General features: G+C 38.9%; 1 protein-coding gene across 2 annotated transcripts in view; it reads right to left on the bottom strand.

Annotated features, from left to right (window-relative positions):
- The window catches only part of LOC126458109 (glutamyl aminopeptidase-like), a 292,746-nt gene that overhangs the window by 35,848 nt on the left and 241,379 nt on the right, over positions 1–15,519 (bottom strand). For both annotated transcript variants that reach the window (XM_050094939.1, XM_050094938.1), the window contains exons 8-11: positions 14,487–14,794; positions 6,255–6,343; positions 5,328–5,452; positions 3,767–3,973 (exon numbers count right to left, since the gene is read on the bottom strand). In XM_050094939.1, the coding sequence (XP_049950896.1) occupies positions 3,767–3,973; positions 5,328–5,452; positions 6,255–6,343; positions 14,487–14,794 (729 nt within the window). The remainder of the gene's footprint in view (positions 1–3,766; positions 3,974–5,327; positions 5,453–6,254; positions 6,344–14,486; positions 14,795–15,519) is intronic.

Genomic DNA, 15,519 nt, shown 5'->3' on the forward strand with positions numbered 1-15,519 from the left:
TCATACATTTCATCCATCTCTTCGGCATCTGCAGAGCTAGTTGGCATATAAACTTGTACTACTGTGGTAGGTGTGGGCTTCGTGTCTATCTTAGCCACAATAATGTGTTCACTATGCTGTTTGTAGTAGCTTAACCGCATACCTATTTTTTTTATTCATTATTAAACCTACTCTTGCATTACCCCTATTTGATTTTCTATTTATAACTCTGTATTCACCTGACCAGAAGTCTTGTTCCTCCTGCCACAAACTTCACTAATTCCCACTATATCTAACTTTAACCTATCCATTTCCCTTTTTAAATTTTCTAACCTACCTGCCCGATTAAGGGCTCTGACAATCCATGCTCTGATCTGTAGAATGCCAGTTTTCTTTCTCCTGATAACGACGTCCTCCTGAGTAGTCCCCGCCCGGAGATCCAAATGGGGGACTATTCTACCTCCAGAATATTTTAACCAAGAGGCACCATCACCATTTAACCATACAGTAAAGCTGCATGCCCTTGGGAAAAATTACGGCTGTATTTCTTCTTGCTTTCAGCCGTTTGCAGTACCAGCACAGCAAGGCCGTTTTGATTAGTGTTACAAGTCCAGATCAGTCAATCATCCAGACTGTTACCCTGCAATTACTGAAAAGGCTGCTGCCCCTCTTCAGGAACCACTCATTTGTCTGGCCTTTCAACAGATACCCCTCCATTGCGGTATGGCTATCTGTGTTGCTGAGGCACACCAGCTTCCCCACCAACGGCAAGGTCCATGGTTCATGGGGTTTCATTCCATATCCTTGTTGTATTCACTGGAATCTGTTCAACTGTTCCTGGGCTTACTCCTCCATGTTTCCCAAAATCGTCAAATTGTCTGCAAACAACATTGCTTTCATCTTTTCTTAACCAATTACGCCAGTGGAGAGTGATGGTGAAACCGCATTTTCCTGCCTCAAGTCATTCTTCTGTTCTCCCAACTTAATCTCTCTCCTCCCATTTTCAAACAGCTCACATTCCCTTTGTCTATTTCTCTTCTCCTCTGTACTTTGCTTTTCTACTACTCTGCTCTACACGGGCTTCTTCATATGTTATCATGTGTTCTTCTATCACCCAATCTATCAAATCCATTCTATACTCCTAGGGGTGTCCCTGTAGCTGTTTACAGAAAAAATTAGATGTACTGTGGACATTCCTACTCTGAGCCCATGTTGTCATTCTCTTATCATTCATTTTTTTACTCAAATTTGTGTTTCCAAAACTGAATTCGTGTTTCCAACACTTTCTCAAAGATCTTTGCACATTGGGTCATCAGTGTGATTCTTTGATAGTTTTTGCACTCTTTCCTATTACCTTTTGAGAAGAGTGAGACAATTATCCCTTCTTCCAGTCTTCTTGCACTAGCCCATCCAAACCTGATGCCTTTCCTCCTCTCCTCTTCCTCAGTGTATCATCAACTTCTCTCCCCCTCCTCTTCTTCTTCTTCTTCCTTCAGGCCTTCATTTGGGTTCAAGAATCTTCAAAATACTCCCTCCACATGATCTTCTTTTCCTTTTTGTTTTTTACATCTTGGCCATTTTTATTTGCCATCCCACCTCTTATTTTTAACCAAAATTATGGGAAAGGAAGAGATGAAGCATAGTACATCTCCCTATACACTAATATCCCTCATGTCCATGGCATTGCTCCTGCGCTACCTCTCTCTCATCATCCTGCAGACTCCAACCACCTCATTCCTTTATACATGACCAATTATATCCTTGCCCAAAATTAATTCTCCTTCAAGGGGTAGATATGCAGACAAATCCACTTGCATAGCCCTTTCATGTGCCAACCTGTTTATGGGCCAGCTACAGCAAACCTTCCTTGCCAATCAAGATCTTATTCAGGTTCATTGACGATAACCTTCACAATGTTGACTCTGTCCTCATCCATCAACATTTTAGGACCTTCACTCTTGTCTGTTTCACCTCATCCTCTTCGGCTCAGCATGTCATCTTCCTGGGTATTGAGCTGAGTTTCACCAATGACTCTATAAAAACCTCCATCCACTTAGAGCTCATCAACCTGCAACAGTACATCCATTTTGACAGCTACTATCCTTTCCACACCAAAAGGCTCTCCTATACAGCCTAGCCACATGTAGACGGTAGCTGTGCATTGATAAGAAATCCCTTGCCCAGTACGCTGAAGATCTTATTAAGGTCTTCATGAATAGGCTGTAAGCCACAAACATATCTTCTGAGCCATAGCTACAAATGACCCTAATTTTCCAACCTTTCTTGTGAATAAGTTGCAAAGTAGCATCCCTATAATTATCCATTGTCAACCTGGAATGGACACCCATCACCTTTTTTATTGTACCCTGGGAGGAAAACATTCTTCCTAAAATCTTTCCTAACTCTCCCAAAGAGGGTACTCTGCTGACATCCCAATATACGAACTATTCAAGCCCTTTCTTATGCTGAACCTACTCCCAACCCCTTGCTACATAGGTGAAAACCCTGTCAAAGACCCAAGTGCAAAGCCTGTCCTATGCACCCACTCAGTACATGCCTCTGAGCGCAACATGCTGCTTCACAGCCAGCTCTGTCTGGATCCTCCCTGTCTTTTTCAATACCAGCTTCTCTGAATTGCATACATGGGAATTGTGCTTACAACACATCCTGCAATCCTCCTGGCCTCAATGTCCTCTGCCCTCACACATCTTCACCCTTGTTTCATGTCTTCCGTTCCCTCTTCTCCTCGCATTTCCCTCTACCACTATCCACCTAGGCATTAATCTACCCTCAAAGTATTCTCTGATTAAGTTCACTCTATTATCCCCCCTCCCTTCACCCACTCCACCATTTCACATTCATCATCTACCGCACGTTAACTTCTCCTGTCTGTGTCAGTTCCACATTCCTATCCTGTTCCCTTGTTGTCTTTCCCCCTAGGTGTCATCTTCTCTACTCTCCTTTTTATCTCATCAACCCCACATCCATCAGGCTGCAGTGCTGGGATAATTTGGTCGTGTGTGTGTGTGTGTGTGTGTGTGTGTGTGTGTGTGTGTTTGTTTGGTGGCTGCAAGGAGAGACATTGCCTGAAAGGTGAGAGGTCATTTTAATCTTGTTTACATCCCTGTCAATCACTCAACTGTACTGTGGGTATTTATCTTTACCCTTGACCTATGTGTTTTTTATATACTGACAAATAGAAGTCCAATAGTAAGTATTATAATTCACTTATCTTTCCTCTTTCCTACTTGCAAATCAAAAAACCAACCATTTTATGACTGAAATGGCTTTTGCAGTAACATCAGATTCTGATGTCCTTTCTTGTATTTTTCAGAGAATTAGTCTGTTTACACAGTTTGTCCTCTAATGCACATACCACAATTCTCATGCTTCCTGTGTGACAAATATACTAAGCTGCCTTTGTCAAATACCACAAAAGTTCTTAGCTGGAAAATAATAACTTTTCTCTGCAGATAACTGAGCCATTTTTCCCTTCCCACCCTATGATAAATCACAGCCTATAAATGCATACTTTTAGCACATGGCAATGATCAGCTGTTAAAGATTACATTAATATACCATTTACATCACTTATTGGCGGAGAAACATAGAAGCGCCTAAATACTAATACTAGTACAAAAGGATTTTTAAATTTTCAAAAAATGATTCAATCATGTTTTTAAATTAATGTCCAATACAGCCACGTACTGTTGTCCCAGGTTTTAGTAAATGGTTAGATTTATTTTTTTAACATTCATTATGGACAGCTAATATTAATATTATTAACCTTGAGTAAGCCATGGGCTTCATCAGATCCCTGTAGCAGGTGGAACATCTTGGTGAAGTGTGTGGTAGCAACAACCCATGGCACATACTCTGTCTCATTGCTCAAATATCGTGTGAGCTCCAAGGCTGTTTCATACCTGAGTTGCCCTGCAGCTGCAAGACTGAAGGCATCATCCAACAAATGTGCTCTGTCAGCAGTATCCAGTGACTGTGAAAGTACATTTAAAACATTTTATTACACTTAGAAACTATAGTCCATATATATCTAAAAGTAATAAAAGATGTGTCCCTTTGCAAAGTAGTTGCACACTCCTTTATAGAAAAGCGTAAGTCATCCACTTGCTCCCTCTCCACTCCTTTCTCTAGCCATTGTTGCTCTGTTGTTGTTTAACTTCCACTGTATATGTTTCTAACACTCAGTGCACACTTAAATAAACACTTTTTCTTTCAAAGAAATTCATTATCTTAATATTGTTTGACAATTTGCATGTAACTCCATCACTTTTATTTGGAGGTCTAACATCTAGTGATTTTTAAGATTTTTAGTTGTGTTGTGAATGCATTAGATTTACAATGTCATTGAAGGTTAAATGTAGCAAAAGAATTTAAATTAGTTGTTTAATTTTTAAACAAAAGCCCCATCCATCACAACGTCCATAAGAATTAAAGTTTGTTTCCTATAAATTTCTATTTTGAGTATTACAGAACTGTAATTACAAAGAAGTGGAAGGTAAGTGAAATAGAAAATATCAAATACTGTTGTTTAGCATTCCTTAGGCAAAATATTCCTGTTATGAACTGTGAAATTTAACAAATATCAAACAACCTGCTTTTGGTGGTCCTAGTCAACTAAAATTGTGGGGAGTGTTCATTTGGGTGTGTCCATGTGCGAATGTGAGTATTTTACTGCAAAAAGAGCAAAAGCTCGAAAGCTAGTGTGAATAATGTTTTCTGTTACGTGTTTCTATGCTCCAAACACCAATCTGCTAAAGTTGAGTGGCTACCTTCCCCCTATTGTATGAAAAATTGTGGTTGTTATTATGTAAGCAATCTAAGAGAGAATTTTTTCTTGTTTTATTTGGAAGGTAGAGGTGTCAGAAATGCAAAGTAAGAAAGACATACAGTATATCTGACTCTGGCTATAAATATTAAGCTACCAGTAGAAAATAATGGCAGCTATTTGTTTATGTAACACAAATGAGAACTTTTTTTCAAAGTAGCAGCTGTCTTTGCAGTTTACTTGGTTAAATTTAACTGGCATAAGCAAATACAGCATTACGTAGTAGAGTGACAATTTGTTGTTGATACAGTGTGCAGATTAAGTTTCTATGATTTTATTTCCTTTGCTAATGTATACCTTAACTTGTTTCACATCTGTGAGGTACTGTTTCTTGATGGACTCTACAGAACATGATGAATGAAAGAATTTTGTTTTTTTTTTGTGTTCAAAGATAAAGATGCCCAAACTTGGTAAAGATGTCCAAACTTGGTATATTCAGTTTTCTATGCCCTTATGCCTGACTGGCATAATATCTACTCCAAAAACTACTGATTCCACTTACCTGAGTATTAGTTTTCAATAATGAAATAAGAGCATTCCAATCTTCATACTCATAGTTCACTCTATAGTAGCCAACTTCATGTCTATTCAGCTTTAGCCAAGTAGCATTACCAATTTCCAGTTTCTCTGCAAAATGAATGTATTTTTAAAACGTTTTACACAAAGTTGCACATAAACTCGTTATTATTTCTACTATACTCAGGTGCATTAATTTAAAGTGTGTAATTATTCAATGTAAATCAAAATTAGGCACTTCTCTGCAACTAGTTTCTTTTGTTAAAGAGTTATAAGAACAGCATGTATTGGATCTGGACTACTTCAGCATTACAATTGTGTCATATATCGGTTAGAATGGGTTGGAATAATCAATAGTAATAACACTGACTCCTCACTGCCCTAATGTATGTCTTCTGGTTATGCATTTTCTGTTTGTTATACTCACAAATTAAATTTTTATTCACCACTAAGTAGTTCTAAAAATGTGACTGTTAACTAAGCAGGATATTATAACCACAAGGTTAGACTTAATACTTATATAATGATCAGCTCATACATTTGTGTATCTGAATTGAAGAAATAACTTGCAAATTACTTGGCCACCACAGAGAATCAATATAGCAGCTAGTCTAAACTGCCAGTGGTGAAGATTTCAAGTCATGAACAGCAGTAGATAAGTTGTTCCTCTCACTGGATATGAATGAATGACTGCAAAATCATTTAAAACTTCCTTATCCAATACAGAATGCAAATGGTGCTTTAATACGACAATACAAGCTGATCTTTTAATGCAACTTGACAACTACAAAGCTATTGCTTTCACTTAACATGCCAATGATTTTACTTTTCTTGGAGATACTCCCCCATCCTCTTCAGGCAGAATTTGTATTAGTAAGGAGGATGATTAAAATAATATCCATATATCTCTTACTTTGTGTTTCTGTTGGCTGCAACCACAACCTCTTAGTCTCCGTAGGATTGTCTGAAGTGATGTAAGTGATGGGTATTGCCCACTTATATCTGGAAGATATAAAATTAAAATCATTCCATTAAAGTTCTAAATTACAATACATTTCATGCAGTCTAAAAGTTTATATGCACAGGAGTCCAGAAGTGCAGTACAATTACTGTTCATGAAGTAGCACAGACCTGGAAAATCTATTTACAACAAACATGTATATGTGTACAAAAAAAGCATAGAAAACTAGACTGGTTTGATGCAGCTCTCCATGCTACTCTGTCCTGTGCAAGCTTCTTCATCTCCCAGTACCTACTGCAACCTACATCCTTGTGGATCTGCTTGCTGTATTCATCTCTTGGTCTTCCTCCACGATTTTTACCTTCCACACTGACCTCCAATACTAAATTGGTGATCCCTTGATGCCTCAGAACATGTCCTACCAACCGATCCCTTCTTCTAGTCAAGATAATGTTGTCACACAGATGAAAAATTCACATTAAATGTTTTAAACACAATGAACATGGTTTTCAACAGCTTTACTATGGAGTAGTTATTCAGAGATGAAGACGCTTGCATAGGATAGACTAGTGTGAACTTAAGACACCAACAACAAAATTTGATAAATTACATGAGTGAGTACCAGCTTTCTTTTGTACTTGCGATAGCAATACCCTTAGGCATGGAAATGCTTGTTCGAGTAAATGCTAGAGCTAGAGGTAAAATATTCTATTATATAATGTGCTTATTTGGTCAATGCACCAATAAATAAAATCTGCCACAGCATCTGCAGCCATTATAGTTGTCCAGCCTTTCATGGTAACAACATCTGATGACAGTGTACGGAATTTGTATGAAACACAAACTGTACATGGAAAAACAGAAGCCAAATGTAAATGTTGTGACAAGCTGTACCATTACGTACTGTCATTGCAACTGTATTAGCATCTCAATGGGTATCATGTCTGTTCACAATATATACTGAAGCACCAAAGAAACTGCTATAGGCATGCCTATTCAAATACAGAGATATGTAAACAGGCAGAATATGGCACTGTTAGAATCCAAATTCCAGAAGACTTATCCTAATTATATGCAACATATGTGACAGGAACTTTGGGGGAGGTCTTCTGGACACTAAACCAACATGTAGTTGTTATGCAGCAGATTTTGAAGTCACATTCACTTGCATTAAATGTAGACTGGTATTGCATGCAACCATGTGGTTAATTTCACATTAACCACATCTAGTTCAGTAGTTTACATGACCATTAATTCTGGACAGCAACAGGAAACACTACTGTATCAGTGACATAACTGATGGGATAGCCAATGAAAAGTTTTCTGCTATTATAACAGGTAAAATACTTGAGATATTCTGCCGGCAGGAAACATTTCAAACCAGCACTATCCATATCTAGGACGGATGCACAGACCACGGCCCACAGGCAGCATGCAGCCCACCACTGATAGCAGCCCACCTTTCACTGGCTTCTCTCTCTCTCTCTCTCTCTCTCTCTCTCTCTCTGTGTGTGTGTGTGTGTGTGTTGTTTCCTTTCATGCTTCTTGGAAACACCTGTGCACACCCTTGCAGAACTTAGTTCTTTTGAGCTGTGCTAGTCTCATGGTATGTTATTTTCCAACTTGTCCACCTGCACAACAATGCAGACATGGCAACAATAGCTGCACTTGGGCCTGCAGGGAATGACAGCATTTAGTCATCAGTGGTTTGTGTGTTTTTGTTTGTTTCTCTCTCTCTCTGTCTATCTATCTATTATCTTTCTGAGGCCCTTATGCAGGGTTTGTGGCCCACTGCACTAGCAAGTCTGTGCACTAGATACATAGTCAACAGAGGCTCTGGAGTGCAAAGTATCAACTCAATAATACATGACATTATGGCTAAAGAAGTAATTCATTAATGTAATGGTGTTACCAAAAAGATAAATCTTTGAAGTTGGAGTGTTACCAAAAAGATAACTCTTTGAAGTGCACCTATGTTTCCACTACAGTATTGGAGTCACAGATGAGATGGGCTGCTTCAGCAATGTTTTTGCAGCATTTTAAATCACAGAGAAGGCATAGTATGTGCAGTTTGACAAGGCCATGAAGGTCATATGCTAGAGGAAGACATGCAACATAACCTGGATGAGACTTTGTGATTACTCAAACCAATGCTTGATGCTATAATGTGAACCTGCTGTGCCCCATGTCATGGGGAAGGAAACATATGGAGGTAGGGGACTATTAATTGCTGGAAGTTCAAGTGAACCTTAAATAATCATACTACTTAGGGAATTAACAGAACAGGATGGGAAGTAACACAAAGTACAGGCACTGGGGGGCGTGCACATTGGTATAAACAATTCCTATTGCCTGAGATCCAAGGTCATACGTGGATCATTCTAGTGACTAGCAGAGAAGATTACCCTTGTTCACCGAGTTACAGTAAGGCTCACACTTTGCAGCCCTGTCTCCATAACTTATTGTGGTCCCCTGATTCTGAGTTGAATGGAAGACATGAACCAGAGATGTGGAAGGCTCTGTGACAAGCCAGGCTTCCTAGACATGCATCAGAATTGAGAAAGGTAGGGTCCCCCTAAATGGGTCATGTTTGCACTACACATCAGAGGCTGTTATCCAGGTAGGTAACCATGCGTGTGGTGTACACAAAGGTATTTTAGATTAGATGACACTCTATCCAGTACAGATAATGAAAGCTGGTAAATACCTGGAAGTATCAGTGGCCAAACAAATGCAATTGATTGCCAAAGCATTTGCAACAAAGTACCACAATTTGAAGTGCACTCCTAAGAAACAGTGGAGCTCACACAATATTAGACACAGCAGCTGGTTGGAAAAAGTTAAACGCACACCAAAATGATAGGTTAATGATAAATGGAGATGGTGTATTTGTCAGAGTAGATAAGAAACTCAAATCCACTGAGATAGAAATTGAGACTGTTGGTGTGAGACTGTTTGGACAAAACTCAATATCAAGTATGGGTACAACATTATAATTGGATCCTTCTATCAACCATTAGCCTCACTTTCTGATGTAACCAATAACTTCAGAGAAAACCTCAGTTCACTGGTATGTAAGTTCCCTAAGCATTCTGTAATCATCGGAGAAGACTTTAATTATGTGACAATCAACTCAGATAATTATAATTTTGTTAGTGGTGGACATGAAAAGACATCCTGCGAAACATCACTAAATGGTTCTCTGAAGACTATCTGGAACAGATAGTTCAGAAGTCCGCTCAAAGGAGAAAGACAGGGTGAGTCCAAAAGAACTTTTTAACTTTGGAATGATATAGAAATTCATTGAGATAACTTGCAGAATTGGTAGATACGTCATTTTGTAGCAAACAAACTCAAGTTTCACATAAAAGGGTCAGGTGTTATTTTGGTTTGATGTGACTACCATTTGTGATGCAGCAAACATCCCACTGGTTATCAATTTCTTCCCACACTCATCGCAGCACTTGTGCAATGGCGGCATAGATTCAGTTTTTCAGGTCAGCTAAGTTGTTGGGTAGGGGAGGAACATACACATGGTCTTTAATGAAACCCCAGAGAAAGAAATCCAGTGGGGTCAAGTCTGGGGAGCTAGGTGGCGATGCAATTAGCCCTTCACGGCCAATTCACTGACCTGGGAAGCGATTACTGAGGAAACCTTGAACTTCCATGAGGAAATGAGATGGCACACCATATTTCTGGTAGTAAACCATCACATCTCAGTCATTTTGTGGACTGCGGGCAAAGCTCTCCCTGACCTGTTTGACATAATCGTCAACATGTAGGTGAACTGATGATTTATCATGTTGCAGTAAACAACCTGTCTCAACAAAGTTCTTGTGCCAGGAGTAAATTTCAGGCCTTGTTGGAAGGTCTTTAGCAATTTAAGTTGTTGCAGAATTCATTTCATGCAACCAAAACACACAGTGAATACACTCCAATCCACTGAAAGTAGTCATTTTAACTGTGCACTGTGCTGGTGCTCCTGGTGGCAGATCAAACTTGAGGCTGTTTGCTAAAGAATAACACATCTACTTATTCTGTAAGTTATCTCAATAAATTTCGATATCTTCCAAAATTATAAAGTACTTTTAAACACAATATACCACTGATCCCTTGAACAAAAAGCCATTCCCAGTGGTTAGAATAAAACACTGTTCACACCCATCTACAAAAGGGGTAGCAGAAGTGATCCACAAAACAACTGCCCAAAATCCTTTATATTTGTTTGTTGCAGAATCTTACAACATATTCAGAGCTCAAACGTAATGACATATCTCAAACGGAATCTTTTTCATGTCTACCAGCATGGATTCCAAGAACATAGATCGTATGATACCCAACTTGCACACCTCAATTTCCAAGAAGCATTTGACTCAGTACCACACCTATGCTTGTTGCTGAAAGTACAGTCATATGGAATATGAAGAAAAATTTGTAGATGGATTGAGGATTTCTTGCTAAGGAGGATGCAGCATGTTGTCTTGGATGGAGCGGTATCTACAAATGCAGAAGTTGCTTGAAGTGCACCCCAGGGAAGTGTTTTGGAATCCTTGCTATTCATGTTGCATGTTAATGATCTTGCAGACAATATTAATTATAAACACAGACTTCTTGCAGATAATGCAGTTATCTACAATTTAGTGCTGTCAGAAAAAAGCTGCACAAACACTGTCAAATCACAATAAGCTCTCAAAGTGATGAAACACTTGGTAACTTCCTTTAAAAAGAAATATAAAATTTTGCACTTCACAAAATTAAAGAATGTAGTTACCTGGAGTACAATATCAATGAGTTAGAACTAGGAATTGGTCAGCTCACACAAATATCAGGAGTAAAATGCCAGGAGTAACAATCTGTAGGGATATGAAATGTAACAACCACATAAGCTCAGCCACAGGTAAAGCAGTTGGCAGACTTTGGTTAATTGGCATAATACTAGGGAAATCCAATCAGTGTAAATACTAGGGAAATCCAATCAGTATATACAGGAGACTGCTTAAAAATCACTCGTGGATCCATCTCAGAATACTGCTGAAGTGTGTGGGACCTGTACCAAATATGACTAACAGGTCATATTCAATGTATACAGAGAAGATTCATAATATTGTATACAGAGAAGAGCAGCACAAATGGTCACAGGTTTGTTTCACCCTTGGGAGGACGTCCAAGAGATGCTGAAGAATCTGATCTGGCTGATGCTTGAAGATAGGCACAAACTTTTCTGAGAAAGCCTGCTTACAAAGTTTCAGGAACTGGCTTTAAGTGATGAATCTAAGAAGGTACAATAACACCTTACTTATAATTCCCATAGGGCTTGCAAGGACAAGATTAGAGTAATTACAGAGTGTGCAGAGACATTTACACACAGTAATCATTATTCTCACATGCCATATGTGAATGTAATGAAAAGAAGCTCTAACAAATTGACAATGGGAAGTTACCATCTGCATACACTTCATGGTGGTTTGTACTCTACACATGTAGATACAGATGTAAAAAGAGGCACACAGTACCATTCTCTTGGAAATACATTGGCATTTCACTGTGGTTTCTAAAGGCAGTGCTGAAGAAAATTAAAATATTTTCAGTAGAAGACCAATGTGCTATAAATGCTGTTGTGGAAAGTAAGAAAGAGAATCCATGGCACAGCAGATATTGTGCACCAATTGTATAAGGGGGCACATGGCACTTAGGCATCCAGAATTTTAATATACTACCTTCATTACCTGCTGCAGAATAAAACTTTTGAACTCTTGGAAGGATTCTTACACAAGTCCAAATCAGTTGGCTCCACTAAGGACAGAAAAACTGTTGCAAATGTAGTGATGCATCAGATGAAATTCTTAGAGCAAATATTCAAGATACACCTGAAAGTAACTTTCTTTCCTCAGATGAAAACTAAGTACAATGGCTGTCTGTAAACTGCAAAGTGAAATAAATAATAACGAGTGTTTACTTTGGATGTCAAGTGACCTCTCTGTTCATGTCCCTAGGAAGTACTTGCTATGACACACCTACGGCTGAATGTCTGCTGGCCGCAATATTCGAATGCTCGTGGCTCCACTAGTACCACACCAGATTGAGGAACTCAGTAGGGAGGCCAGCAGAAGGCGACTCCAGCCATCACAATTGTCACACACAGTTAGAATCGACATACGCAGATCGACACTTACGTTCTGTTTTTGCAGCCAGTCTAAACGAAGTAATCCTCTACAAACGAAGTAATCCTCTACGAAGCAAGGATTTATGCTCTCGCTGAAGAAGCAGAAATGAGTGAAATCTCCTGACTGGAACTGATGATCACCACCAGAGCCACTGCCACTATAGCTGCAGTTATACAGGACACCGTTCATGGCCGCTCTTCTGACCAAGATGTCTTGTTACTGGGGACCGGACACTACCAGCTAGGCAGGTCTGGACTAGGACAACATTTCAGGGATTGTAGTAATGAAATTTAACTTGACATCACTTATACTCGTAAAAGAACTTAGCATTCAAGACGAATGGAGTAGTAGTGTTTCAGAACTTATCTTTTGTTTCCACTACGTAGTCTAGCAAGTGACTTCATTCTCGGCAGTAGCAAGAACAGCCTTTTATGCCATCTAAGAATTATACTCGTAGAAGAAGTGTTTGTTTATTTGGTGTTTAATCTGGAAGACTCTCCAAGTACATTTAAGTTGTTTGTTCAAATAATCAGAATGGTGTGAATAAACAGTTAGTCAATTCAGTCAAGCTTGCGTGTCTTGGGTTGGACAAAGGTACCATTATCTTTTGTTCCTCATAGTTATGTCATTTAGTCTAAGTATAAAATTGCTGTTGTACTAATAGTTTTTAGAATAAAAGAAATTCTGTACATAATAATTGTGGATTATATTGTCTGAAACAGAAGATATAAACTCTATAAATAATTCCTACATATTTTTCTCAATGCATACAATTGTACCATTTAAAATCATTAACAAAGTTTTTACATCAGCTTTTTGTTTTAAACCATTATAACTACACTATTCAAAGTACTGGCACATCTCTAATACGACATTTCCAGTTATGTCACTATACCAACTCCAACTGTAAATAAGATGGATGTGACCTAATCCAATGAAATATAAAGCGGTAGCCATACTAGGTAAATATCTGTCATTACTTAGTACAACAGAATGAAAGTACGTTTATAGAATAGTTTGTCCTTGTATTATTTTTCTACAGATCCTTTCTGCTGTCTGTCACACATATGAGGTCTGTTCAAAAAATTTGGGGAACATTCGTAATTTCACGCTAATGATGTTTGGAGTGAAATGCAGTTGGCATCCTTGCAGACACCTGTGTTTGATATGTAACTGCCAAAATTTTCATTGTTGTGTGTCTGTTAGTTATTATTCAGTGTTGTACTGAGTAGAACATTGTGTCACAGTTTGTGTAATTTGAGATTGCATAGTTAGAGAAACAATGCACCAGCATTAAATTTTATGTGAAACTCACAAAAACCTTTACAAAAACACACCAAATGATGCAAGAAGCCTACAGTGATGAGTGCTTAAGCTGTACCCAGTGTTACAAATGGTTCACATGGTTTAAAAATGACTGGACAGAATTTAAAGATGACCTTCGATCCAGATGCCCTTCAACACCTACCGACAACGCTCATGTCAGAAACGTCAACTAAACTGTACGTGCCAATGGGAGACTGACTGTTTGAGAGAGTGCAGAAGAATGTAACATTTCAGTTGGATTATGTCATGAAGTCCTGACAGCATCTTGGAATGCATTGTGTTACCATCAAGTTCACCCTGATTCATCTCTGTTGATGCTTGACCATTGCACAAAAAATGAAATCACTGTGCTGCTTCATCCTACATACTCTCTAGATAAGGCCCCTGCATACCTTTTTTAATTTCCAATCTTAAAAACCTCACTGAAAGGACAAAGTTTGCAGCAATAGACAAGATAAAGGAAAATTCGCAGACAGCACTTTGTGCCGCGATCCAGCAAGAGGTGTACCAAGACTGTTTCTGGAAGTGGGAATTGCACTGGGAGTGGTGTATCAATTGCAGAGGAGAGTATCTGGAAGGAGACCATGCACAATAAGTAAAAGATAAGCGCAGAAAATTTTTGTGGACAAAGTTCTGGAAATTTTTGAATAGACCTCATATCAAAATGATTTGTACAAATCTGTATCACACTTACCCGTATGGAGTGTCACTAGCATTGTAGGTAGCCTTGGGATTTGAGAGAAATCTCTTCTGGCTGAGAAAGCGTGAACCTGACTCTAAGCCACGAAGTACTTCAACTACAGGGTAGCCCATTTGACGTGTCCATGTATCCATCACTGAAGCTACTTCAATACCATCATCAGTCACTTGCTCTTGAAGTACTGTCCAAAGGTCTGATGTCACAGCATTGTCAAACTCATACTTCTTCAGAAAAGCTGAGATGCCTAGCCGGAAAGCTTCTGACCCAAGGAAGTCTTCAAGCATGCGAATTACTGCTGCCCCCTATATGGAAATAATACAAGAAAGTTAATGGAGATACTTTAAATTGGCAGAAAAGAGAAAAAAGAGCTCAAACAGTTAGTTATATTGTTAACAGAAATACAGTTAGCATTAACTGAATTTGCTATTTGACTTTAGATGCCAGAGAAGTACACAGGAATCAAGGAAGATGTCACGGCTGCACTCAGCAGAAAATGATGAATGTATGGCAAGAATTGCATGAATGTGTAAAAGGAAGTACAATACATTATGATTACAGAAATACTGTCTCTTCTGGACAATAAAAGTCTTACATCAATGGACAAAGACACACAAACGGTGAAGACCATGAACAGTGTAAGTTTAGCATATCTGCACAAGTGGCAATAAGTATGCCACGTGACTACCGCGCACACAAACCAGTCACCTGGGGAACTACAAATAGGTTCATAGAAATGGCTCCAGAGGAGGTAGAAGGCATTTTATCAACATGTATCCACTCCAAACAAATCACCACCAGCTATGCCATGCCACTATCTTCTCAACACCACTGCCTCTGGAGTCTGTTTACGAATATGCTCTGCTGCAAAGGACTCTGCCAAATTTGTTATCTCTCCCTGCTCTACTGCCATGGGACTTTTGACTATGCCAGCAGTGCTTGACTACATGTGGTAGACTCTGAAGCATTTCCTCAAGATATTTGTGTTGTCACGGACTATGTCACGCGGAAAACTCTGAACTTGCTTACA

This window comes from Schistocerca serialis, chromosome 2 (genome assembly GCF_023864345.2).
Source record: "Schistocerca serialis cubense isolate TAMUIC-IGC-003099 chromosome 2, iqSchSeri2.2, whole genome shotgun sequence".
NCBI lineage: Eukaryota > Metazoa > Arthropoda > Insecta > Orthoptera > Acrididae > Schistocerca > Schistocerca serialis.